The following is a 27,148-nucleotide window of genomic DNA, read 5'->3' as shown; positions in this document are numbered from 1 at the left end:
TAGAGTGGCTCCTATTGTGCAGAGAGAAGATTCTCGCGCTCAAAGAAAGAAGCGCCCCTTAGAGGGGTTGCAGAGGAGATGAAAAGGAGGGAGACCCCCAGTGAGCTTTTTTCTTTTATCTTGCAGATGAACCAGCTGGCAGTAGCAGTAGAAACCAAAGGAGGAGCATGAAGCCTTTAAGAATCAATTGCTAAATGTAGGGAAAACTGAAGCCAAAACCTAGGCCTGGACAAAATAGAGCACCAGAGTGGAAAAACAAGCGCTGGAGGAGCTTAGCCAAAAGGGGAAAGAATAAAATAACCCAGCTCAGTTTGTCAATTCAAATCCCAACTCTGTGCTTTCAGGAGAGGAGACTTACAGAAGCTGAAGAACTGGCATTAAGTCTCCTTTGTAGCTGCAGCTGCTCACAGTTATCTGCCTCCGTGTTCCCTGGCAGACGGCACTGCAGCGCCGAAAGTTTGCAGATTTCCCAGGAAGGTAAGACAAGGCACCAAAGAGTGACCAGCGGATCCATTGCGAACACGCACACGCCAGCAGACACACACGCTTGCCTAACAGGTAAGAAAGATCCTGCGACAGCACTGCCACGGCCCGCGGCAGCTTACGATTGCCTGCAGCTGCTCTGCATCAAGTCACTGATGGCGGGGGGCACGCAGTGCTCCCTCTGAAAGCCCTACTTGCTCAAGCAAGGCTTTCTCATCTCTCTGGGGAGATGCTGCTGAGCCGTACTTTAATTGGCTTTCTGGTCCCAAGATGGATTTTTATCGGGCAAGAAGACCTCGCTACGGGATGTTGCACTACATCCTCCCTTCTCAAGAGTACTCTCATTTTTCAGAGCAAATGCCCATAAAAAGGGCATGATGTCAGGCGCAGCATCTGCAGGATGTGCTGTGCTCCTCCATTACCGACCGCAGACTGATGGATGCTGCTGCTGCGCTGTCACCCCTGGCGGAAGCAATACAAACCCCTTTTAACATCCACCCCGCCCCCCAGTTTCAGTAAAGACCCCGTGACACTTGGTGGAAAAAAAACCAACATTGTATTTGATTTACAATTAACAGGATTTACAAATAATGACAAAGTAACAGATTAGCCATGAAATTAGGATGCTTTTGTTGACGAAGGAGTAGCTGGCAAAGCACCTTGATGTAGAAGTCGTGTACCTCAGTCCTAAACGGTGTAAAATAACTTATAGCCCGGGCAGGTTGAGGAATGATTATACACAATGCAACAAGTTGAGTACAAAACAAACCGCAAAAACCCTCCAGCCTATTATTGGGTAGGAAACCAGTTCTGGTGAGGCTTTTGATTTTCAGAAACTGAAGGAAAGGCCCACTGACACATACTAGGAAATTTTCAAAAAGGGGGAAAAAAAATAACAATCAATAAACTGTGTGACAACCTACTGGGCAGGCAGAATGGGCGGCAGACATTGCATTAGCTCGCTGAGAATCAGCAGAGTCCGGGTGCTCGGCAGGACAATGCACGGAGGAGTACAGATGGCAGCGCTTCATTAAAATGCTACTTTACTGCCAAAGACTTGCAAGACAAAGAGGAATAAAGTTCTCTGATGTGCAATACAGCAATGTAAGAAGACGTACCTAACTTTTTGATTTGTACGGAGCTTACCTATATTGTAAACACACACTTTCTGACAAGATATTTCAATTTTCTTTGTTATGGGTTATGGTGTGTATTTAATCAAATGCAGCATTCCAAGGCTCAAAACTGACTGAGTGGTTTTCAATAGACGGGTATATGAATTTTCCAATATCATACTAGTATTTTACATCACAAATACAATAAAAACAAGTGATGGTATTTCTAGGACAGTTCCAAGATTCAAATTAAAAAATCATCAGAACCATTCTAAAATAAGATATTATACATAATCAAATCATGTTAAACAGCACACTCTCGGCAAGCAGCTAATTACAAGCATTCTGCTGGTCATGTTTTTCACACAAAAGTCATTCAATAGCACATAAATATTTCTTTTTCTGATCTGCTTCTTTTTACAAAACCATTCATCAGATTCACAGAATTAGTACAAGTAAGGCACATTAGCATATATCATAAAACTCACAATAATAACAAAGAGTTGTAAATTTTTAAGGACTAATTCCTTCTTTGCAGTGATTTCTGAAACGAATGAGACTTTATCAGTAGAACCCTCCTACACTGACATTACTCTTATTTCCATTGCAGCCAACTGTGGTGGGTGCAATACTGTGCATCACCATGGACATAAATAATTAAATTAAGAACCGTGTGTGGTAGCAAATCCCATTTTCAGATCTTCCAGAGAAATCAGACATGTTGTTCACAACGTTCCTTATGAGCATAGACTAAATTTTAGAGCTATATGGAAATCAATTTCCAGTTATCAAAATAAAAGGGGATATTGCATGTGTCTCTGAGTATGTTACTGTTTTCTTAGTACAAATATTGCTTAATGTAGAAAGGATGCTATAGTATAATGAATCCTAAATGCTGATGTCTCAGATTCTACTAAATTAAACGAACTATAGGTTTTCCTTCTTCCACCCCCCACCCTGCCCCCAACCAAAGGACTCTCCTTCCCACAGAAGATTCATTTACACACAACACAGCTTTTAATTAGAAGCATAATTTACAGTAAAAATTCTTTACATTACACCTCTGCTATCAAAAAAACATGAAATATTTCATTTAAAGTTGTAATTATACATTAAAAAATAGAACACTATTTCCTTAACAGGAAGAATGAATTTGAACATCTTCAGATCAGATTTCTTTATTGCGGCTTTTGAGTCAAAGGTCAGTCACTTTATTCTCTAACGCAGCTGCTATTTGCTGTAAACGGAAGGCAAGCTGCATTTTTTGTGCAGCTGGATCCTCTTCAAGTGCATTTATAATCTGGAGAAATAAACACAGAATGTTTAGAATCATTTAGCTTAAAATATATGACATAGTTCCCGGACCAAGTGTTTGATACTACTTCGGTTGTATAGAGTCTTCTGCATTCTCTCTGTATCAAAGATAAAGTCCATTTAGTAGGACACACATTCTATTTTTACACAAAGGCAATAAAAATGATCGTCTCCGTTACTTTATCTAAGTTGCTGTAATGTTTCCCATTATGCTGGGATTCAAGCAAATTAATAGGTAGCACTTTATCTTGTGAAATATTACATTCCAAGATGGAGCAGGCAGGGGGAAAAGCGTCTTTATAGCTATTTAAGAAACAGCACTTTCACTTGCGTTGCACCCTACAAGGCTGAAGGGTCGTTTATCAGCAGTAGTTAAGCTGCATCTGCTTTGGTTACGCGAAGCTCCTGGGTGGTCCACGCACTGGCATAAGGTAGGGCAACGCAAGGTCTCTTGTGTCTATAGGCAATGCAGGGAAGAAAGTGGTCTGGCCACAGCGTCAGGGGGCTGCCGGCAGCTCCCCTTGGCTCTCGCCAAGGAATGCTGTGACTCTGACCCGGTACCACGTAGCTCAGGAAGCAATGAGCTCATCAGAGGAGCCCCCCAGCGTCCTGCATGCAGCCTCAGCTGTACGGAGTATATATGAGAAGGTATGACTCTATGACACGAGGGATTTGAAAACAAGAGCTAGAAAAGGTCAACTGTTATGAGAAGGCTCTTCTTCAAATAGAGTTTTTTAGGGCTTCTCAAGATCAAATTTCAAAGGTTTCAAAAGGTTTTAATTTCCATCATCCTTTAGGAAAACTTTTCCACCAACTATTAGATTTCACCATTAGAAGAATGTATTACAAGGCAAAACCGTTCCTTTTCTAGAACTGGCTTTATTAATTTAAGTCAGACACTGTAATCAAGCCAAAACCTTTAGCTCTGTTTAAATACCGTATAAATGTGCAAGTACAAGAACCAGAGAAACAGAGTTTGCCTGTCGCTACCTGTGAGTCTTACTACTTCTTGCACATCATTGACAGTGGAGATTAATGCAGTCAGTATCAATCAAACCAATAATTTAACTTTGAAGGGCTGGTATAGCATTTGAGTCTCAAACACAGGAGCAAATCTGTTTAGAAATAATTATTTTAATGGATTTGGTTTTAGAGCATGAAAACTTTTTTACAAGACAGAGTTAATAAACACTTAGTAAAGTATTTAAGTTTGGGTTAATTTAATTTGATATTGTTCCCTTAATTTAAACAATTACATCTATCTGTAACTCCTCAAATCTAGACTAAATAATTCATGATTATCTCTGCTGGTGACTATATCCTTCATATAAATGTGGACAATTAGAATGTACCCACTTAGTCATTGTCAAGCCCTGCAGAGATACAGAAGGTACAGCGCATGCCGGGAACCACTGCATCAGTAATAAGGACAAGGGCAGCTGCAAAATGTTCCAATTTATGCAAATTAAAACATTTTCACGGAAAATAAATAACCTTGATTAATTTTACTGAATGGTTCTTGACAGATTATCTCCATAACTCTGAATTAGCAGCCTTTTCATCAGATGCACCTTGTTGTTACACAGTGATGTACGTGAAAGGAAGAGCGGCAGCTATGCACTGGGTTTTGGTGGCCTGCCACTAATGAAGTCCCACAGACCCGTGACTCCACCTGTGCCTGTGGAAACCATGAGTGGAAGCAGGACACAGGAGTGTGGAAGAATCAGGGCTTTACGGTCCCTCTATCAGGCAGGACCCCTGAGTGTTTCTGTAAGAGGGCAGGCCATGGATACATGGGGGAAGGTGCTGAAAGCAGCTCGGTTTGCACTGGGGACGAGGGGCGAGGAAACCAACGCCGTTGGGTTGGCCTGCATTCCTCTGGCCGCTTCCCCTACTGACCCTCATTGCAAGACTTCTCGGGGCGGTTTGATTTTCCCTGCTTACATCTGTTTGAAAGCTGCGACAGGCTGGCTGCTCCTGTATAAAGCAGCTGCAGTGAAGCTGAGGATGAGACTCACTGCCTTAGCGCTAAATGTAAGTGAAAACGCGAACTGTGCTGAGGTGCAAGACAAACCAAAGAGAGCTCACATGTGCTGCACTCCTTTTTGATTCAGCATCTGTTCTTACTTGCTTTGATTTAATTCTGAGAGTTTTCTGGAAGCATTCATTTCCATGGAAACCTTTGAATAAAAGTTTCCTTCTCTCTTTTTGTTTTCAGATTAAGTTTGGAGAGCCATAGCCACAGCCCAGCTACACTGGTATATTCTTTGTCCCTCTTTCCACAGGGCGTGAAAAACTTAAGAAACATTTTGGATGGCATCTGTAAGCCTGCTTTTGAATCAAGCTATATTCAACAGTTACTCTACTTCGCTTTACCTTGGGCAGGCACTTCATTTGGCACGGCAAAACAGGGACAGTAGCATGCATGGAAGTTTTAAGTGCATCTAACTAATAAAAAAGTCATGGCAGCCCCCATTCCTACAGGCAAAAAAAGTTTAATGGATTCTTCCTAATAAAACCCCCCCGCTGGCTTGAAACCTGATATAGCTCTGATGATTACTTTTTGCTTAGTGACATTCTTATGTCCTAATTCTTAGGAATTAGGGTGGTAGAACTGAAGAGAAACGATTTTTAAATCCATTTCTCTTCCAGATCTTGTTAAACTATCACTTTTAAACTGTCACAAAACTAGACAGCCCATAATGAAATTGTTCATTTACAACAACACACCCTTGACCAGTGTAATTGCCAAGCAAAGTGTGTAACTTCGAAATCTGAGCTTTCTGTTCAGCGTTGCTTTGAGCTGGTTACCCAGGGAATTCCAGAAGTCATTCCCTTAGACTGATGTTAGCCTTCATAACCTTTTAGCATTGATATTAAAAAATGAAAACAACAGCCGCAACTTACCTCATCATAGTATTTGTTAGTATACTGGTAGAGTTGGTGTAGAGCCACAAGTGTATTTAAGGAATCGGTATGTGCCTGTTAACACAAGCAGGCAGCAAACATGTCAAAATATGATCACAGACAGCTGAAAGTTATGCGCATGCACAACTGTTGGATACAATTTACAAGATTTCCAAATGCAAGGTCCGTACCCTGTAACTTTTGCTAAATGACAGTTGAGGCAGAAAAAAGGGGTGAGAAACTTTTGTTTGGTGATTTTTAGATCAAGGCTTTCCCACTGGTGTTTTTCTACCCTGCCTACAACTCTAACACTGGAGATGGAAAATATTTTGACCTCTGAACAATAAACCGTAGACTACAGAAGAAACATCTGTTAGCAACATGGGTATATATAACTAAAGCATTTACTTTGTTAAATCTACGTATTGCTGAGATATTAAAGCATTGATTCTGTCACTGTCATGGTTGTTTGAAATCCTTTCTCCAGCTCTTTGAAATTATTCACACATCACTACAGCAAAGGTGTAACGCGTCAGGATCGTGAGCACATATACGTTTGGAAAAAGCCATCTGAATCATGAAGATGGAAAGCAGGGTCGGGCGAGAGAGGGAGACAGACACAAAGGACTTTAAATGAAGCAGGAAATAATCCTTCCATCACCCCTTCCTCCCTCCCCCCAACATTTACCTTATTCAGTGAATGTTCTCTACCTGTCTAAACAGGTGTTTTTCATTCAAATGTATAGGATTCAAACTTCTAGCTATGCCTTTAGTCTTTTAAGTCAGTTAAGAAAATTAAGAATTGCAAAATATTGATACTGGTGTAAATGATTACCCAAGGCCTAAAGCAGCAGAGAAACATCCGTCTTTCCTTGCTCTATAAAAGTCACTTCTAGAGCTGATCAAAATTTGCTATGTTCGATCACCCCTTCCATATTAATTTTTATCATAATTTATAATGTAAATAGAAAGGATCAACATATTCTGCTAATGTTAAAACATTCTACTGAACTTATATACATCTCAATTTGTGCAATAAATAAAGTGAACTGGAAAATTAAATGTCACTGCAGATGAGTTTTGTAGTGAATGACTGAAAATAGAAATACTCTCATGAGGATGTTGATCTGCAAGATGTTAGGTCTTAAGGGCACTGAAATAAACAAACTCCAAAAAATTCCCAAACATCCTCCTCACGCTACAGCACTTCAACTAAATTAAGCAAATGAGCAAACCAGCCAGTAAGTACACTGTCTTTTTGCTCAGGCTAAACATCTTTTAAGACTAGTGAGAGCTTCTCCTGGTTCTCCAAGTTAAATTGAGTGCTTCAAAGGCATAAGCCTCCTCTAGCTAAGCCGAGCTGCAGAGCAGACAGGCTCTTTCAAGGCTGAAGCAGATTTTGCAGTGTCTTTGCTCCACCTGTCTCCAGCCACAGTCCCCAGCTATCAACCCCACCCCTCTGCTCTTCTCCATGACAGGTAACCCCCGATAACCTATAAATGCAAAAAGAAAAAGTGCCACTGAGCGAGCACACGGTGAGCTTCTGACATGCAGTGTAAAGCGGAAGTATTGCCTTTGTACAGACAGGGCTAAACCAGGCTATGTTTGGTGTATAGGCCTCCTCTTTCATTTCTGGAATCTAGTTTTTGCTGTGGTATCACTCTGAATTTAGTCATTATTTCTCATCAATATGATCAATGCTAAAAATCCTCTATATGCTGTGGAGAGGAAAAACAATTAGAGTGCTGTAATTTTTCTGCAATGGATGTGAAAAAATCTGAATATTTTGCTCTGGGACCTACATCATCACTCAGATAATTAGTGATGATGACCACTCTTGGTTCCAATCAGTAATCAATATTTCAAAGGGCTAAAAGGCACGACTACACTCAACAGGAATATTTCATAGATTTATGAATATCTCATTTGATGTTTGCACATACAAAACCCCCCTTGTTGAGTCAGAAAGAGAAGACAAAGAAACACTGTGCTAGTTCCAATTTCAGGACAAGAAAATGGAATTTATTCTTACCCTAGAAATCTCTGCTAGGTGGGTATTCATATCTTGGTCACTAACTGGCACCATCTGACGAATACCTTTGTAGTAACTGAAACAGATGAAAACAGACTTTCAATTAGGTGAATGAAATACAGTGTGTTTTTTCAGTAATTCTGTCTTTCAATTTTGCAATTACTTTAAATATGCCTCCTAATAATGCAGGAGATGCTCTACCACAACAGACCAATGATTCCTTTAGAAATCCTGCCTTCCAACAGTCATCAGTATGTTCACAACAGAGGCAAATCATACCTGACTGTACAGGGCCATACCACAGGAAAGAAATATATTTACAATTGCAGCTGATGATTACTTTAGGCCTTCAAACTTCTGAAGTCATCAGCTAGCAAGAGTTTTGTCCTGTGGCAGATCTTCTGCAGTATTCACAGAATTGCCAATTATGTAAATGAATAAAGTTCAGAGATGGAAGAAAAAAATGTGTGTGTAAAAATGTTTCCAGGCTTTGATCTCTACTGAGTTATGGAAGTGCAGCGCTGGTTAGACATATCGTATGGGCAACAACAACCACTGCAGAAAACAGCATCATATTTTGTTCTGAATAAATCTATCCATCCATCTCCACAGATACAAACACGCACTGGGTCATAACGCTGCTCTGTTTCAACCTTGCCAACACTACCACCAAGGGAGTGTTGTAACATTCAGGTGTAAAATGTTTAACATTTGGCAGTTGACTTTGACTATCTCAGCATTCGCTTTTCCTCTTACACAGGCTTAGAGCCCTAAAAACACTGAATAAGGATGAAAAGAGTCTATACTTACTCTTCCACCATTTTCTTATAATTAGAGATCTCTTTCGCATAAAGTAATTTATTACTTGGAGAATCCTGAAAAATATATCATAGAGAGAAACTTGGTTGATTTATGAACACCTCTAGGAAGCAAAAGAAAGTAAAACCCTCAAGATCAAGCCTTTATATTCATATGCGCTTGAGCTTTACAGATATTAACATCTGGATGCTTATTAACATTGGTGGGATTATTTGTCCTAAAAGGACAAAGTTTACACACCGCATTACTGTTGAGGGTTACAAATATATTAATGCAAGATGATACTAAACTATTGGTGGACATGAAATCATCAGTATTTGAATTTGCCTTTTATAAAAGCAGTTGCTATTTTCTCCTTTTTGTAAATATTAATTGGCAAACTACATAGTAATGCTGACACGTTCACCAACCTGTTAAGTGGTGAAATGCTAACTTCATTATAAAACTAAAAAGAAACTATCAAGGCTGTATCCCCTCAGAGAATGGGTATTGTCTATGAGGATGCCCTTTGTCTTGTCAGGCATGAGCATAGTCAGAATGTAGAATGCAAATCACTTACTCTGCTTAATTTGTGCTCTGTTCTTGTGCAAGCATCCATGAAAGTCTGTGCAATGACTGACAAGGAAGCATCTACTACTTCGTGAACATGAACATCAAAGATGAAATGGGGATTTTTCAGTATGTTTACCCAGAATCTAAGAGGCAGGCTGCAAAGCAAGGAAAAAGATAAATAATCCTTTTTACACAATAAAAGTTGTACAACGAGCAAATCGCATGAAATTAAGAACGGGTTTTGAATTTTGATGTCCTCACAACAGTGAAGCTTCATTTTATATTTCAACATTTATACAAGCTATCTGTTGTCTGGTTTCCGTGACTGAAAACCAAGCCTTTACAAATCTCATGGAAAAACCCATAGGAGAAAAATCTTGAGTGCCCCAAAATAGCAAGAGATGTCTGAGTGGTTAGAGAAACTACCTGAGTAATATTTTATTAGATTTTGTGCTTTGACAGGTAAATCCAGTCCCATTTTTCTTTTGCTTTCCTCTTCTCTGAGGAAAGACAGAAAGTGACATGGTACGTCTGCCAACAACAACCCCATAGGTAGGCTGGTTTCATTTTTGCAGCTCCTAGGCTTACAGGGAATCTTTTTGATCACATAAACATATTAAATCAATTAAAACGATTCTGAGAATTAGAAATGTATATACGTATATACATTTACTTTGATTTGTGGTGAGTGCCAGGACATACCTGGGAATTACACTCATTTCTCTGCAATACAAGGATTAACTCTGTTCATACTGTACCTGTTTGTTTTCCAGATGTGAATGGTATCTTCATCCTTGATGTCATGTTTTTCTGCTTGCTCATCAAGAAAGTCAAAGAAGTATTTCACAGCTGGTGGCACCACATGGTTCGAGTTGAGCACACTATGAAAGAAGTTATCTACAAACTGCTGAAGTGTCCCCTTAAAAGTAAAATTTAAAAAAATGCGTTACATTTGTGTTACAGGATGAACTCAGTGCCACCCAGGAATCTTTCATTCCTGTTGACATTAACAGCCCATAATCCAGTTGCGGTTACTGATGGCCTTTATCCTAAGTGCTAAGTGTACCAGGTGACAAAACCCAAGCAACTTGTTAGTGCAGCGACCTGGCAAAGTGCCAACACAGTAAAGACCTTCTAAAGAACAATTTTATGTTCTAGCCTGAAAGGTTGTGCCTTCACCAACTATTCTAAAGTTTGCACAGAAAGGCGTGCTTTCTGCTTGACAGAAGAAGCAGAAACTGATTGCTAAGTATACAATACATTTAAACTTCAGGGTTGTTGTGCACATTAAAATAATTGTTAGCCATTTTTTTAATGGTTTTGCAGCTTCCCACCTCCAGTTTCTCTGGCTCCATGAAATTTTTAGAAAGAGACAGAGGAAAAAGTACCAGTGAGCATTTGACTTTTTGTTTAAGGGCAAGCACTTGGGTCTCATCAGACACCCAGTTTGGCCCAGCTCCATGAGCTCCCCTGAGCCCAAGGAGTGAAGCATCCCAGAAGGACTGTGTGCTTGGTTGGGTTCCTGCATCTGCCTGGACCTTAGAGATTGTGACCTCAGAGATTTCCCCCTTGTTTTAGAGATGACCCCATTGAGGCCACATGCAGTTCATCCCCACTCAGCTGGTTGGCCCTATGGATGCATTTGAAGGGCTACACCCTCCTTCGCTGTCACTCCAGCTGCCAGCCTCAGAACAGGCAGGGACCAGGAAGGCAAGGAGCCCATAGCCACTCTGCTGTTAGCAAGGACACATCAACAGTCCATGTGTTAGAGGGATAGCTGTGGTCCCAGCCATAACACCTCACCAGCTCTGCATGAGTTAGTAAAGCTCCAGACTGGTAATGTATAAACTAGCTATAGTGAACACAAAAGCGGCAGCTGCAACGGAGTTATGAACAGCACAGAGGGATGTAAGTATCTTGATGGCTCTTTGTCCTGAGTCTGTGTTGTCTATGTGCAGGCTTTCCTTCATGTCCACTTTCACACTTGGACAAATGGCCTTAGCTGGAGCCAGACCGCTCTCATTTTCATGAGGAGTCTGGCTTTAGGGTCATTAAACACATTATTTTAAATTCCTTCTGCAAGGAGGAATGCTTCACAAAGTTGTGATCCGTTCTGCAGCATAAGCACTAAAACTACTCTAAAAGGACTATTATTATAGGAAAACATTCTTATTTTTCTAGGTTATACTGCAGCACTGGTCACACACAAGAATAGGAAAATACCAGGCTCTGTAGCAGTTCATAAAGCATTTTGTTCAAAAGAAAACCTAACAAAATACTATCTAAACAGGTGGCACAGAGCAGAATACCCATCTTTGTCTTAAAAGAAAAATATCTTATTTAATGAACACATAATCATGGTTATCAGCTTTGATCGGGGAGTTATACCTTATCTCTTTCCCAGTAATGTTCCTCACGGCATATTAATCATTGGAAGTTCTTAACACCAGCTTGTAAGTATGACACATTCAAAACTGCAGCCAAACACACGACTAGTATTTGCATCATTTTCTTCAGTTGTACCTCAAAATCCACAGAAGTAAGGTGTAACCATGGCACATCTGAGACTTACCTTCACAGAAAGAAGTCTGGTCAGGTAGATTTCTGTAATAGCTTTGGTCCTCTCTTTTTCTTTCACACTGCCCCGCTTTGATTTACCTTCATCTATTTCATCTACTGGCCGGACTAGATGCCAGACCTTATTTTCATCTTCCAAGAGTGCATGTCCTAGAAACAGCAATCACAATAATTCAAAAAAATGACTCATATCGAAAACAGCAACCCCAAAGCCCCGCATACATAAGTACATGTAAGATCTTCGTTCCCTATCCTGCACATACCCGTCCTCTTGCTAAAAGGATCTAGATTACTCTGCTCCTGTCCAACCCACGCAACTCAAGCTAAGTGCTGAACCTAAGTTGAAAAAGCTTGCTTTTGCATAGGGAGAGGAAGGAATCACATAATAAGGAAACTCCTGTTCGGTCACATAAGCACAGTATGTGCATTTTTTGAGGTCCACACATTGACGTACTCTACCCCATTCTGAACTCTTGGAGACACGATCAAGTTACAGAAACTCAGCTAGTTCTGACCTGACAGCCACCACAGAAAGAGCAATTTTATCCTACTCCAGGTACAAGGAAAGATAGTGCTGTAGTAGTTGTGGTGAGTTTTTCAGTGGTAATTAAAGAATTTATTATCTCAACCTTTTTTCTAGGTATCACCATTACAATTTATGTTTTACCCTAACTTCTGAGTTCGAAGTATGGTACCTCAGTTCAAACCTGCTTTTATCAGCATTTGACCAGTGCCACTTCACTTTATAACTTAAAAGGAGGAAAAATGCATCCCTTTGTTGAGAGGATGTGAATTCCAGCAGACAGAGGTAATGACTGCAGCAATTTTTATAATCCATTATAAATAAGATTTTTTAAAATTTGTCAGCATTCATAGCTTAAACCAGAGAAAGAGACTTACATCAAGTCTGCTACCATATAGCAGAAACTATAAGGAGTAAGAACCTGGATGCTAATGACAGCTCATCTGAATACAGTGCCTTACTATGCTATCCATGGCTCGGTCACACACCTGGTCCCTGAGCTTAGTTCCATGATCACGCAGTGGAATAAAGGGAGTCTTGCACTTCAGCATCAACATGAATGTTCAGACAAACTCTATGCTTGAGAATCTTTTCTTACAAACAGTTAAAAAAGACAGGATACAATCATTTTAACTTGCAATTAATATCCCTTCAAAAAAGATTCTCTGACAAAAACTTAGTTTAAAATCTCCTGGTTTTGCTTGTTCTTCCCTTAATTTCTGAATTTTTACATCTGCTTGGCATAGTCTCTAAAATCAATGGTGCTTTTCCAGTGGAAGTTATCAGTGCATTTAAAATCATTGACGACTTAAAAATGGGAAAGTTATTTTTCCTATAAAAATCGTGATTCTGTCATATTGCACAAAGTATTTTGCATTACTGCTAAGTTTTATCCTTTAATATACATATCTAACATAACTAAACCCCAGTTACAGCAGAAAATATCACTTTCTAATTGCATGAGTTTTTTCTTCAAAATTTTGGCCATAGTAATTTATTAAGTTACTCAACAGCTACTAAATTAAATTTACTAGCTTGAACCTATGTTAGTATTTTACATCTCAGGGGAAAATAATATTTAGGTGCAATGTGGCCAAGCCAACACTTCCACTTGAATCTACTTTATATATCCTCATGGGAAGCACTAGCTATGCAGTCTTCTGGGGCCTTTGCTTCTCTTTAACCAGGTAGGGAAAAAAATAAATCCCACATTAAATCACGTTGTCCTTTGAGAGTCCTTAATTTGACCTGGAAGTTCATGTGAATGAAGCAAGAACAAAATAAAAGCTATCACTTTATTTTGAAGCAGCTGCGATTCTGCAACAGATACCGTTCACTGCAATCATCTGCCAGTACAGTAAGAACTGCTGCTGGGCCTGCAGCCTGGAATTTCTTTTGCAATGTCTGTTATTTACTTTTGTAAATTAATAGATCAAATCATGCATTTAGAGCAGAAACTATTTTCCAGCCTTATGTCAGTTGCTTGGTACGCTTCTGCTTCCTCCTTTGATTCAGAGGAATTTATCCTCTCTTTGCCCTCCTGATGGTATATGGCCCAGTTTAACTTTGCAGAGAAGAGAAACAACCCAAGGGGTTTCCACTGAGGTTAATGGCCCTTATGTGCAGCTTAATTTGGCCCGTGTTTGTTTAGCAACGACGGAATTGGCTACTAGTGAAATAGTAGTTGTTTCATAGGAAAGCAGGGATTAAGAGACTACAGCTCAAGCAGATGAACTTCTGCAACACAAAGATCCCACTTCATTGCTAAAAATAGGAAGAAAGAGGAAGAGAAATTCAAACATGGGGCCACAAAACATGTCAGCAGTATTGCTGCTCAGAGAAAAGAACATCTCTGTGAGATAATGTTTTTCCCAATGGAAAAGTAGGAGGTGAAGAAAATAAAAGGTAGGGCAAAACACCTCCTTTTTTATTGCAATAACCACATTAGATGTCAAGCCGTAAGCAGGGAGAAGACTGTGCCCACTGAGTCAAAAGCTTCCCCCCAAACTCTTAATCTTGGCCCTTGGACATTCTTTGGCCAATATAAAATAATGCTGGGAGGAGTTAATGCCAATCATTGACTGCGGTGACTAATTGTAGTGGTATGAACCATGATGTAAACATGATGGAGGTAAGTGAGACGGTGAGAGACAAAACAGCTCCTTTCCCCTTGTGTGGCCTGCAGCTCGTTAGCTTCCTTCCAGTCTCCTCCCCGCCTGTGAATAGACTGCTCCATGGGGGTGAAAAAAGGGCTGCCCTACACAGATCTGCTGATCAGTATTTCTGATCTGCAACACTGTCTATTTTTATTCAGAATGAAAACACAGAAACCAATCAACCAAACAAAAAACCTGGAGAAAAACCCCAGAATAACAGCGCATGTTCTGTTAGCTTACAGTACAGAAATACTAGCACGAAATCACTGAAACCATTCTCCATCTTGACACAAATTAGTAATTGCATTTATTATCTCCAGAAGCAAAAGATGCTGCATTTAATTTGTCACAACCTCCAGCTTCTAGTGTCTTCCTGTTAGAAGCTTTGAATCAAAAGCAGTATGGAAGCAATGCCAGGATTTAGAGCAACACCTCTGAACACGGTTTTACATTTTTGTTCTGTGCAAAGCCTAGTACTTTGGCAGACAGTCAACGGCTTCAGCTGACACTTCTCAATGCAAAAGGTGCAAGTTAATGAGAGACTCTGAATAAAAGGAAAACCACTTTGTCACAGGCCTCATTTCATAGAGCTGGGATAGGATTTCTGTTTATTCCAACCCTGTAAATCCCTGTGTCATATAAATGTGTATGTGTGGGAGGGGAAGCCTCTGATCTTCTCCTGTCCCTTTTATATGCATAGTGTCTCACAAATCACTCTTACTGCAAACTCTTGCTTTGTGCTACATTTGTAGTATTTTATAGCTTTCCAAAAGAACAAGTTGGCACCAGATAGCTCAGAGGACCCTCTGGCACTAAAGAAAATGGGCTAGGCTGGCACAAAACATCGCCTTCCCAAATTTGTACTCTACCATGGTGCAAGACAGGATGTGGAGAATAAACATGGCAGAAGTTGTCTTCACCCCAGACTTTGGGATCAATTCTTTGCAGATTCTTCTCTGGTGTATGAGAGCCCTTGTGTGACAGCACTGCCCCCAGAAGTCTGCTCTTCCTTTACAATTTAGCATGCCACACGTATAACTTAAGGAGTTCATCTTGGAATGCAGATCACGTATGTTCAAAGAGCTTCACCATACTGAATCATAGCTAAAGATATAATTGTAGAGAAGGAGGAAAAATAAAAACCCCACAAACACAGCAAAAAAAGAAAACCACATGGTCCGGTCCTCTACTGCCTGCCACAAGGGTAGAGAGGTGGGGAGGATGAAGACTGACAGCCCAGAATGGGTGACTGAACACTGCTCTGTGTTAAGAAAGCAAAACAAGCTAAGGACACCATCAAGCTCCATTCATGGTCCACTCCACTTCTTTAGAGTGGAGGCAACTACCGTCTCACCAGTTATCTCCGCAATTCGTGCTACCGAACTGAACAGGGACTAGGAAACAGCTCACTGGCTGCACTTCACTGTTCTCTTTATTAAAATGGATGACTTTTTAAGTTAACATGCTGGGTTGGCACCTGCTATGACAGAGTAGCCACCACTTGGCCCACTATGGCAGGCACTTGCAGTAAAGGGGTGAGAGGATAGCAGTCAAGGTATAGCCACGACAATTAAAAGACCTTTCAAGGATGCTGGGAAGAGTCTCAACAGAAAGCATCCAGGAGGACAGAGTAAAAAGTAAATGGCAAGTAATTCTGCCTGTCCTAATTTCCTGTCCAACAGTCAATAGAAATTAAACGGAAGTCTGTACATTTAAGTTAAATAGCAATATATGCCCGAGCTATCAGCTGAGACCCATCTTCTTGAAAAATATACAATTCTGGCATACTATTTCCAATCTGTGTGACTGCCCAGGCCTTGAAACCTATTAAATCTGAGATCAGTAAATCTGTTTAAAGGAATGAAACTATTAAGTGAAGCTTTTGCAATAAGTGCTAGACAGAAAAGCATATCAAATGAGTTCATAGAAGGAAGAACGATCTCAACAATTACTGTTCCATAAATCTAACTTCTACCTTTTGTAAAATAACTGAATATAAGGATAAAAAAACATAGAGAAACCGAACATCTTAAATGTAAAGGAAACACATGTGACAAGAACATAAATTTTCAAGTAAGTATTTCCATAAAAATCTGAGTGCATTTTAGTCTGTAATGGATATTGTGTCTCAAGAGATTTTGAGATAAAGGAAATTGGTCTAGATAGAATACTAACATGTAGACATAAAAGCTTTAAAAGACAGGTTGCAAGCTAACAGGTTGTCTTCCGTGCTGAGAAGTCCAGCATACTGTAGTAAACAGCAATGCAAGAATTATGAAACAGCTGCAACAGTGATGTGAAAGAGAGGAAACATTATATGGGAATTCCTGACACTAATTTACAGTGGATTGCAAATCTCACAAAGAAGAAAGGATCTGTGGAAAACGCTGCATCTAAGGAGAAAACATGTATGGAATAAATGAAGCCAACTAACAAACCCTGGAAAAACCAAGCTAGCGTAGCTGGTGAAACATCACTCAAAGGGAGGGAGACACAAAATATGAATTTACAGAGATGAGCTTGCAAGGCAACATTAATTGCAAGAAATGCAATAATAAAAAGGCGTCGGACCCATTATGTCACAGAAAGGGGAGCTGGTCTCTGTTGTGGCTCATCTAGAACACTGCATTCAATTCTCAGTCTAATTAGCGGAAGAAACGTGGAGAGGAAAGTAAGTAAAGGAAGAAAGAAGAAGAAAAAGAAATCAAGCTTTGCACAGATGAAACATATGGTTTGACTGCAGATGTAGTGGGATTAGGAAACAAAATATGCAAGGAAATATTTGCTAAGAATGCCTTCTATTAAGCTGGGGTATGGATGCACAGCAATTAGGGTTAAAGCCCCATTATTTAAGGTTTTAATAATGAGGACAAAGAAAACCATTGCAAGTCTAGAGTGAGTAACACAAAACAAATAAGACCCATGTAGTCTGGTGGGGAATATCTAGCTCCACAGACGTGCTCGAAAAATAAGATCAAGAGAGCGGTATCATTCCTCTTGAGTGGGTTTTGACTTCTAGTCATCTTGGGAGGTAGGGAGGCCACAAGATACTTACTTTCCCCTGGGACATCTTGCTGATTATCCTCTGGTTGCTGGGAAACTCCCATTTTTGATAAGATGAGCGTGGCACCATCTCGGACCTTTGAAAATACAAACACAAGGATGTTATTTGAAAGAAGTACACACTACTGAACCTATTTCTCGTAACCTAAACTGCAGTTTCTGTGATCTTTTTCAGGGAATCTAGACCTATGAATAATGCTGCCCTTCAAAGGCTTCTTTGGCAACTGGCTCTGCAATTCAGAACATACTCCCTCCCCTTCCCTTACTAAGACATGCCATCAACACCTCCTCTAAGATTACTGAAAATGCTAGAAACAGCTCCAAGACTTAAGGGGTTCATCAATCTGGTGCAGGCACCCTTTGTACAAAAATGGGGCTTATCATGAAGAATCAGACTTGTCTGTTTTTTGAAGGAAAACTAACTCACTCTATATTTCCTAATCAGAATATATGCTGTAAGAAAGCAATAAACAGCATACAAAGGAAGATAAGTGCATTTCAAGTGCTTGGTAGAGTGCATAGTACGAAACCTAAAATAGAATGTACAAAAGCATCAACATCTGCTCTCCTGACTGGGCTGTTGAACAAACCAGACCAACCCAAAATCTGTTTAGCAGCAGAGCAAGGACAAAGACAATTCTCAGGGGTAGAAAGTGGCAGAAAACAGAAGAGATGAATACAAGACCTAACAAAAGGAGCTTTAGAATGTTCAAAGGGGAATTTGGATTTGGACACTGCACTGATGACGAAATCAAAGTACTGGCATTTAGGTGACGAGTTTTTGGTAAGACATTCAGGCAATATGTCTTGACCTAGACTTTCATATTTCCGAGCTTTTATTGCCTAGACCCAGAGCTAGGGGTTTTTTTGTTTCTTTATGTAGCACAGAAGTTTCTCTAAAAACAAATAAAGATTTTATTTATTACAAGAGAACAGTTAACAGATGTGAACAACTGCTCTGAAACACCTCCTTACATTATAATGCATTAGTGTGTTGATACGTTTCCATCTGCCATCTCTTTGGGATGTTAAATCCAAGTCTGAGAGGATCTGTGCAGTAGAACCTGGACGCCACTCTAAGGGGTAATTAAAATGAGAAAAAAACAGTTTTTAACAATGTGTAAAAATAACTACTCCAAGAATGTTTCCGTTTAGAGAACCAGCGAAGCATTGTGCAACATTAAAAGAAGTAATTTGGCACATGCCAAGATGTGTGTTTTTTACTGCTTAATAGGTTGGTCTTTATTACAGAAGTTTGCATGAGCTATTCCTAACCATGCACATGAGTTCTGATTATTTTCTATACAAAGTTACATTCTTTTGAATAGAATATTACAAAATTATATAATTCTATGTATTATATATATAATATACTATATATAACATAAATACTATAAATTATATATATATATATAAAAATAATACAAATTGCTATCAGTCCAAAATAGAGTAGGACTTCACACAGAATAGACAAGGCATTTTTAGGGAATTCAGTAGGATTTTCTAAGAGCAGGAATTGCATCCTGTACTTTCAGATTAAGTCAGTAATGAAGATATTGCAAAACTATTAATTGGAACAATTATTATGAGAATATTAGGCATTTTACATTACATAATTTTTTTTTTTTCTTGAGAACAGCAATTTTAAAAGCCTTCAAGGAGGATTAGCTGGGTGGCTCATCAACTCCTCAACATGCAGCTCCTGTAAGTTATAACTCTTGAATAACCATCATAAAGGCAAGTCAAAATCAGTACCAGTTTCTGAAACTGCATCATTACTTTTCCATCAGTTAATTGTCCATGCTGTCATTATCACATTAATTAGCACCTGAGATACTGACTCTGTCAAGACATGAATACATTTGTGCTAACAGTCATTAATAGGCTCTTTGCACACTAATGACAGTATATCAAAACTTTAAGAGTCAGGAAAAAGAACTCTGTAAGAAAGCAGTAATTTTTAATGCATATTAAGATTGCTGCAAAATGCTGTAATTTTGCATCCAGCTGAACATGAATTCAATTTTTTTTTTTTTTTTTTAAAAAACCAACCCCGCAACAAATTGCTTTTATATACTTTTTTTGGGGAAAATACAGAATCACAACATGCTTCACCTGCTCAATATAATATCACAAGTAGCCACCTACCAAGAACTACACTCTCAGCTTTTGGCCACTGAGAACATGGCAGATTTCGATAGACTTGGTCTATTATCTTTTCCTTTACTTGTGATATAGTATCACAGTTCAGCACTTTCACAGGTATGGAATCGGCTCCTCCATCCTGTACATATACATTTACTGTCTGTAAAAAAGAGAATGTACATGGTTATTAAGACAAATCAGTGGTGAATTACCTCTGAACCTGTTTTTCTGGGCAATTTAAATGCAAACAATATCTAAAATTCACTGTGCAATGATTATTGCCTAGCAACACATATTTGCAATGGGAGTATGGATTATCTGAGGGATTCTTTGCTGTTATGCAGCCAACCAGCCATCATAAATTCCAACTAAACCCTCCCACTATAACAAAACAGAAAAGATGCACAACAGATTTACTCATGTCTAATATGCTACTATTATCGAGTCTTGGGAATTTATTAAAAAGGGACACACAAGAACAAAGCAGTTGGACTACTGACTAGTTACAGGCTTCTCATATAACCTGATAACCTGGAACATAGAAAAGCACAAGTAATGCAGTGCCCAAACTTAATAAGTTCCCAACACTCATTTGAGCTGCTCTTTGCTGAACTCCTAGAATACTGTGTGCTTTTGCCTTCCTTTATGCTGTCTTCATGGTTGTGGTTTACTTCTCAAGTTGAGCAGACTAGGTCTGTACATATGATCCCTTAATATGGCTCAACTGATGAGCAGTGACTTGTTTAGCTCCCATTAACTACCTCCTGTGACCAGCTGTTCATTAGAGATATATAAATACACACATATATGTATATATAAAAGCCATTTTTATAATATTTGGTGTTTGAAGACTTAATTTACTGATTACTATTGTCACAATAACTCTAATAGCTCCAGGAAATACACCTAAGTAGTTTATGCAAGTTCCAAAATATTACTGATAATATTGACATGTTTTTTTTAATGTTAAAGAGAATATCTTGAAAGCCTGTAATCTGCTAAATCTAGAGTAATTTTTTTTTAAAGTAGCTTTACTATGTAAGTGTCAGTTTTAATACAGACAAAAGCAAATGAGAAAACAATGGCCAGGAAACCTCCCCAGTAGGAAAAAAACACCAAAACCAAACAGACGTTATGAAAAGCCCCCTTCTTTCACTAGGTGAATCAGTACAACAGCTCAGAGCCCTCGTGGATCTTTTGCTAGTCAGCTTTGGAGGCCAGGCACATCTGAAGCATCGCAGCTCTCAGATAATACAGTTCTGCTAACCATAATACCTGAATTTATAATCTCATACCTCATAAATAAATTTGTATGGCTGGTATTTTTAAATAGTGAAGAAAAGTTAGACCATACGGCAGTCAAATTAAACATGATTGCACTGTCCCCTGACAGAACTCTCAAACTAATCACAAGATTGCACCTTCCTTTTCCTATTAGCTTTATGGTAATTAGACGTGATTTTGCTGCTGCTTCAGTATGCAGCATGTCAGTGTAACCAGCAATGCAAAACAGATTCATCTTTTAAATAAGAACAATTAGAAAGCAGACAACTGCTCTATACCGTACTTTCCCACCGTGTCTCACTTTCAGGCAGAAGTGAACTAATTAACTCAAGCTTTTACCTGCCTTGGTGCACAAATGCTCTCTAACTGTTCAGTTACCACAACAATGTCATCATCATACTAAAGAGCCCAATAATTCATAGCAATAGTAATCCCTTTCATAATATTTCATCATATATATATATACACACACATATATCTCATCATCTTCTGGACATGCACACAGATAAAATCTTTGTTTGATGGGAAATCTGTAAATCTGGACCAAATACTGCTACTGTACGATGCTATAATGTTTAATATCTAGCTACTATGCTTGTTGTGCCCACATTTGATTGCATACACAAATTTTCTGCTTTCACACTGCATTCATTTAGCTTAATTGCAGGCATTGGCTTTTTTTTTGTGAAAAGAAACAGACTGAATGAAGAATTATTGCCATTAAATCTTAAATGATGTACAGTGCAAGTAAATTTTGTTCTCTATACACAACAGAAAATATAACCAGCATTGCCACTCAGTATGGCTTCTAGGGGTGGCACTTTCAGCTCAGATATGAAGATGACAACTCAACTAATCCCCAAAATATCAATTGAAATTAAAATACTACTTCTTGCCCAGCATATCCTTTTCCCCCAGGCAGTCTAGGTCACAGTCTAGTGATTCTGTGAGTGAAAATCCTACAGCAATCTCCTCACATCAGCCCTCCCATCAGCATTCCTTCAGAATACACAAAATGGTGATTTTTTTTTTTAACTGGGACTTAATAAGGCTTTTTATTGTTTCTCTTTCCACACTGCAGAGATGTCACTGCATCTTTCTCTGTTGGAGACAACCACAAATGGCTCCTAACACATCAATAAAAGAAAAATCAAGGGAAGGAAAAAAATTTCCTGTGTTGGTCTTTGAAGGACAGTCTGTGCATCTTTGATATGCTCTACACTGAAACCTGAAGAAAACCAGCAAGACTGTCAGAAAGAGTAAAACTAGAATTTACACTCCCTAAACAGCTAGAGTGGGCTACTTCAGTTTTTTAAAAAGACAGTGAATCCATCTACTGGAACCTGGCTGATAAAGTGCTGGAAATTTGTGGCAGGGAACACAATTAACTCAAAGCAGAATTCATAATAGAACTGGACCATGGCACTGCTGATCAGATTCAGGGGATGGTGGAGCTCAGATGGGGAATTCCTGAGGCAAGGATGTCCACTTCATCCCACTTGAAGCATGCATCTAACACGGGTTTCCCGAACTTCCTGTAGAGGAGAGCTTCCCCTCATCACTGCAGGGAATTATTTCCTTAGGTGGAAATAAACCCCCTTCAGTACCAGTTGGGCTACCCATGTTCAGGAGAGTTTGACTTGCACAGGAACAAATGCAGAAATAGGTTCATAAAGTGTTATGGAGAATTACAGAGCCATCTCACAAGACTGTAGAGGATCTCATCCTGGTATACCAATAAAATAATCTATAAAATGATGTTTGATATGCTGACGAGCAGCAATCACAAGGGAGAAAGACAACCGAAAGTTCAAGCATAATGTTAGTGCAAGAATTCTGCAAAAATCAATTGCCAGTTAATTCAGACGGGAAAAGGGAAGGAGCCAAACACTGACCATTGTCTGCTCAGACAGACTTCAGAAACTATGAAATGGATTTACTGAAATGGATTCCACAGTGGCAGGACTTGGATTTAATGCTTAAAAGATAGTTTGTAAGTTTTCCTGCTTGGAGACTTGCTTTGGTCAAACTATTGACAGTTCTGCCCATGACCCAAATTTCTGTGCAGATCACAGAAGTCCAGAAAAGTATGTACAGATGTAACGCTATAGGGCTTAATTTTAAAAGAAAAAATGGCTCTGCTCACCAACTGTGTATACTCTACATCATCTCCCAGTAAGCCTGTGTCATTCAATGTATACTTGGCTTTCTTCAGTACAGCATCCACTGGGCCTTTTTCCACCTGGTGTTTGATAGCCTTGAACAATTTATAAAGAGGCTCCCCGGCATTGTCCTGTTTAAAGGAAATGAAATGAAATAAAGCAAACCCAAAAGATATAATAAATGCAGCATGTTTAAATATTATCAGTAAAAAACCCCCACAGATTTCAACTCTTACCTTGAGGTACTGATATAAACAAATAGACATCCAGTTAGACAACATTCTTTCAACAACTGTTTCAGATCTGAAAAAAAACCAACAACCCTGTGTATAAGGGTACTTAATGACAAAGTTTTAAAGAAAAACATTGCTTGCTTGAAATATAGTATTTTTACATGCTTAACTGCATGCACTCTCCTAATACAGTGATTTCCCTATACAGTCTTGAGAGCATGTACTTGCTTTAGGATAAGTGCTTTGTATCGCTCATCATTCCTAGGTACCTTCAGTTCATTACCGAAAAGCAGACATCCTTTATGCAAGATCTTAAACTGAGCCTACACTGTAAGAGCTGAAAAATTAACCCAGTTATGCTGTTACTGGGAAATAACCTACAGATTACAAAGCTACAACATACACAGAGCAAGGTCTTTTGTAATTTATTTAGGCTAGCAACATTAAAGCAAGCCCTCACTGAATGCACAATGCAAGCTGATTATGTGCGCTCAGCATGGAGATGATGTGTGGTATAAATTCTAGATCATTTGGAATAAAATTAGATTAAAAAGTAAATTAAATGTTCAGTATTGTAGTTTGAAGGTAGATGTTTCACTAATCTCAATGCAGATTCTGCACTACAGTATCTGAATTAGGAAATCTGTCGCCAGCAGTCCTGCCTGTGCCTTCCACAGCTATTCCTGGTGAGCTTGTCTACCTAATCTGCTTGGGCCAGGTTATTTCTGACTTTCACGGATAGCTGGCATTCTAATACTGCCACATTGCAAAAAGAATACATTTACAGAAACCCAGAGAACTACAGAAAATATGACAATCATGCAAACCTTCTTAGCATCAGCTTTGGGTTTTTTGCCACAACATACTGCTCCATCAGTTCTAAGAACAGTGTCCTCATGATGTCAGTATAGTATTCTAGTTTTCCATGTAAAGCAACTGTCAGTAAAGATGCAAAATATACTTTAGCTCGAGCAGAGAACTCCCTTTGGTTTTCCAGCGTGTGAATGAACTGAAACAGAACACAAATGTACAGTCAAGTTAGATGAAAGGTTTCTGAAGAACCTCAACTTGTCTGCACTAAGAAGACAAATGATATTATTTTAATATTGATCTCCTAAGCACAGAATGGAAAAGTTTTCAGAAGTTTGAAAAAACTACTTATAAGAAAATGCTGCCTATAATTTGTTTTTAGATACACACACAATGTACTGGGCTAACACAAGGAATGCTTATAAACTTTAACTGAAGCCTTATCTAAAAAGCATGCTTTAATAAATGAAAAAAGATGTTCTGTGACAAGTCTTAAAAAGAGAAAACCAACTCCCCTCTCCCCCAGATTCCTAGTCCTTTCACATCAAATTACAAAGACACTAATCTAAGCACACCTGGGAATGTGCTCTCATCTGCTGTAAACTGTAATGCTACCATTAACTATCTCAGCAGTGGGGCCTCATTCAAAAAAGGAGAAAAATTTAGAAGCCTAAATCTATATTTAGGTGTCTGACAATCAGCCTCAGTTTTTGAGAGTGAGCAATTAGAAGTCTCTTCAGAGCTGCTGTGAGCACTCATCAGCCTTGATGAATAGGCCACTTGAGGAGCCTCTGCCTCTCTGGGCCAGAGTTCCAGCAGACGGCTACCTGCAGGTGACTCCTGTGATGAACCAGAATGGAATCAGCATTCTCTGCTCACATTTATTAAAAGGCTAAAACAAACTTGTAACAGCATTTTTTATGCCAGATTGGGTAATATCTGTTTCCCTACGGCCACTGCAATGTTGACTAACTCCATACTACATGACCTAGCACAGAAATATGATCATGTCTCTCCGTGCCACCAGGAAGCTCTGGCTGTGACGCCACATACCTTCAGTGGTTACTGTGGAATCAGAACTGTATAAAAATCACTAATTTTTAATGATTTTGGTTCAGTTGTGCTTGCAAACCTTGCACACACAGGTACGCCTAGCTAAGAGACAAGGCGTATCTACTTCAGTACTCACATTAATGAGAAATGATTTGCTGTTGAGGAGGTTGGAGAACTGGTTCAAAGTCTGCTCCACAGTCTGCCGCCTGGCCTCGGGAATATCCAGCTTCCCTGTAATCATCACATCTTTCTCTCCATCTTTGGAGGGCAAGAAGAAGACTCTGTCTGTGTAGGTTTTGTAGTCCAGTACTGGAATTCCAGCTTCATTGATATCATTTGTCTGATCCTCCATCTCTATCATTAGATCTGGAATAATATGCAATACAGTTTAAAGGTTCATGTAAAAAAAGCCTGCTGCTTTTTTAGGCAACATGATCTCTTTGGGTACCTTCTAATGGAAAAAGCAACTCAACACCAAAACCTCCATTTCATTTCACATTTTCTATTGCTATTTTTACCAACTACCCCATTAACTACGACCACAGCTAATCCTATGGTGACATGAACGAATGTAGGATTGTAGCACAGAGCCAAAAAAAGACACTGCTATGTTGTTTTCTTGGTTGGCTTTTTTTTTTTTTTTCCCCAGTGCACATTCTATTCCCTCTGAGTCTAGGTCATAATAAAAGTTATTTTAAAAAACACAAAGCAATCAAGGAAAGAAAGGTTTAAAATGTAAAAGCATGCTAATTTAATTGGAAGGAAGGGGATGGCAGGAAGGAAGAAGGTTAAATGGTTCACTGAAATAGATGGAAACATTCTGTGGGACTCGAAAGCTCTGAAGTTCTTAAAAGGGACAACAATTAGGGAACCATCCTTTGGAGCAGCTATTCTAGCTGAAGGCTTTCCAATTACCCAATATTGCTGACTGACTAGAACATCATGTTAATTAATACAGTGACGTATTGTCTCAGCAATTTTATTGCAGATAATCATTCATTTACCTCTTTGTTTTATAGCATTCAGCACAGCTGAGGGAAAAGCATCTTGTAGTTTCCAGCTTTGTGGTATCTGTGCTTCCTCCTTGATGTCCCTTTCCTTGGTTATCTTTGGTCCCATGTATTTCAGTTTGTCTGCACTTCATGCTATTGACATTACAGTTTTGCAATATGGACCCAGAATTTGTTTTGACTTCAGTGATTCATTTTACTGTTACAGAATCACAGAGCAGGTTGCACAGGGACACATCCAGGTGGGTTTTGAAAGTCTCCAGAGAAGGAGACTCCACAGCCTCTCTGGCAGCCTGTCCCAGTGCTCTCTCACCCTCAAGGTAAACAACTTTTTCCTCACATTCAAGTGGAACTTCTTGTGTTACAGTTTATACCCATTGTCCCTTGTCCTGTCGCTGGGAAGCACTGAAAAGAGCCTGGCCCCATCCTCTTGACACTCTCCCTTAAGGATATTTGTAGGCATTGACAAGATCCCCCCTCAGCCGTCTCTTCCCCAGGCTACACAGGCCCAGCTCCCTCAGCCTTCCCTCACAGGGGAGATGCTCCAGTCCCCCCACCATCCCTGTAGCCCTCCGCTGGGCCCTCTCCAGTAGTTCCCTGTCTGTCTTGAACTGGGGAGCCCAGCACTGGACACAGCGCTCCAGACGTGGCCTCACCAGGGCAGGGCAGAGGGGCAGGATCACCTCCCTCGACCTGCTGGCCACGATCTTCCTAATGCCCCCAGGATCCCACTGGCCTTCCTGGCCACCAGGGCACACCGCTGGCCCATGGGCAACTGGCCGCCCACCAGCACTCCCAGTCCCTTCCCCGCAGAGCTGCCCCCCAGCAGGTCACCCCTGGCCCGTGCTGGTGCTGGGGTTACAGGTGCAGGACCCCACACGGGCCTTTGTTGAACTCCATCAGGTCCCTC

General features: G+C 39.7%; 1 protein-coding gene across 4 annotated transcripts in view; it reads right to left on the bottom strand.

The window, feature by feature from the left end:
• Positions 1–1,020: 1,020 nt before the first annotated feature.
• The window catches only part of PLXNB2 (plexin B2), a 267,982-nt gene continuing 241,854 nt past the window's right edge, over positions 1,021–27,148 (bottom strand). For all 4 annotated transcript variants that reach the window (XM_055711145.1, XM_055711147.1, XM_055711146.1 and 1 more), the window contains 14 exons: positions 25,365–25,594; positions 24,193–24,374; positions 23,369–23,435; positions 23,117–23,263; positions 19,690–19,846; positions 18,517–18,617; positions 17,534–17,618; positions 11,795–11,949; positions 9,981–10,141; positions 9,230–9,377; positions 8,662–8,726; positions 7,852–7,927; positions 5,820–5,894; positions 1,021–2,898 (listed from right to left, as the gene is read on the bottom strand). In XM_055711145.1, coding sequence (XP_055567120.1) covers positions 2,794–2,898; positions 5,820–5,894; positions 7,852–7,927; positions 8,662–8,726; positions 9,230–9,377; positions 9,981–10,141; positions 11,795–11,949; positions 17,534–17,618; positions 18,517–18,617; positions 19,690–19,846; positions 23,117–23,263; positions 23,369–23,435; positions 24,193–24,374; positions 25,365–25,594 — 1,754 coding nt within the window. In that variant the 3' untranslated portion in view covers positions 1,021–2,793. The remainder of the gene's footprint in view (positions 2,899–5,819; positions 5,895–7,851; positions 7,928–8,661; positions 8,727–9,229; positions 9,378–9,980; positions 10,142–11,794; positions 11,950–17,533; positions 17,619–18,516; positions 18,618–19,689; positions 19,847–23,116; positions 23,264–23,368; positions 23,436–24,192; positions 24,375–25,364; positions 25,595–27,148) is intronic.

Source organism: Falco cherrug, chromosome 5 (assembly GCF_023634085.1).
Source record: "Falco cherrug isolate bFalChe1 chromosome 5, bFalChe1.pri, whole genome shotgun sequence".
Taxonomy (NCBI): Eukaryota; Metazoa; Chordata; class Aves; order Falconiformes; family Falconidae; genus Falco; species Falco cherrug.
The sequence above is the reverse complement of the archived record's forward strand: the minus strand, read 5'-3'. Positions and strand labels throughout refer to the sequence as shown.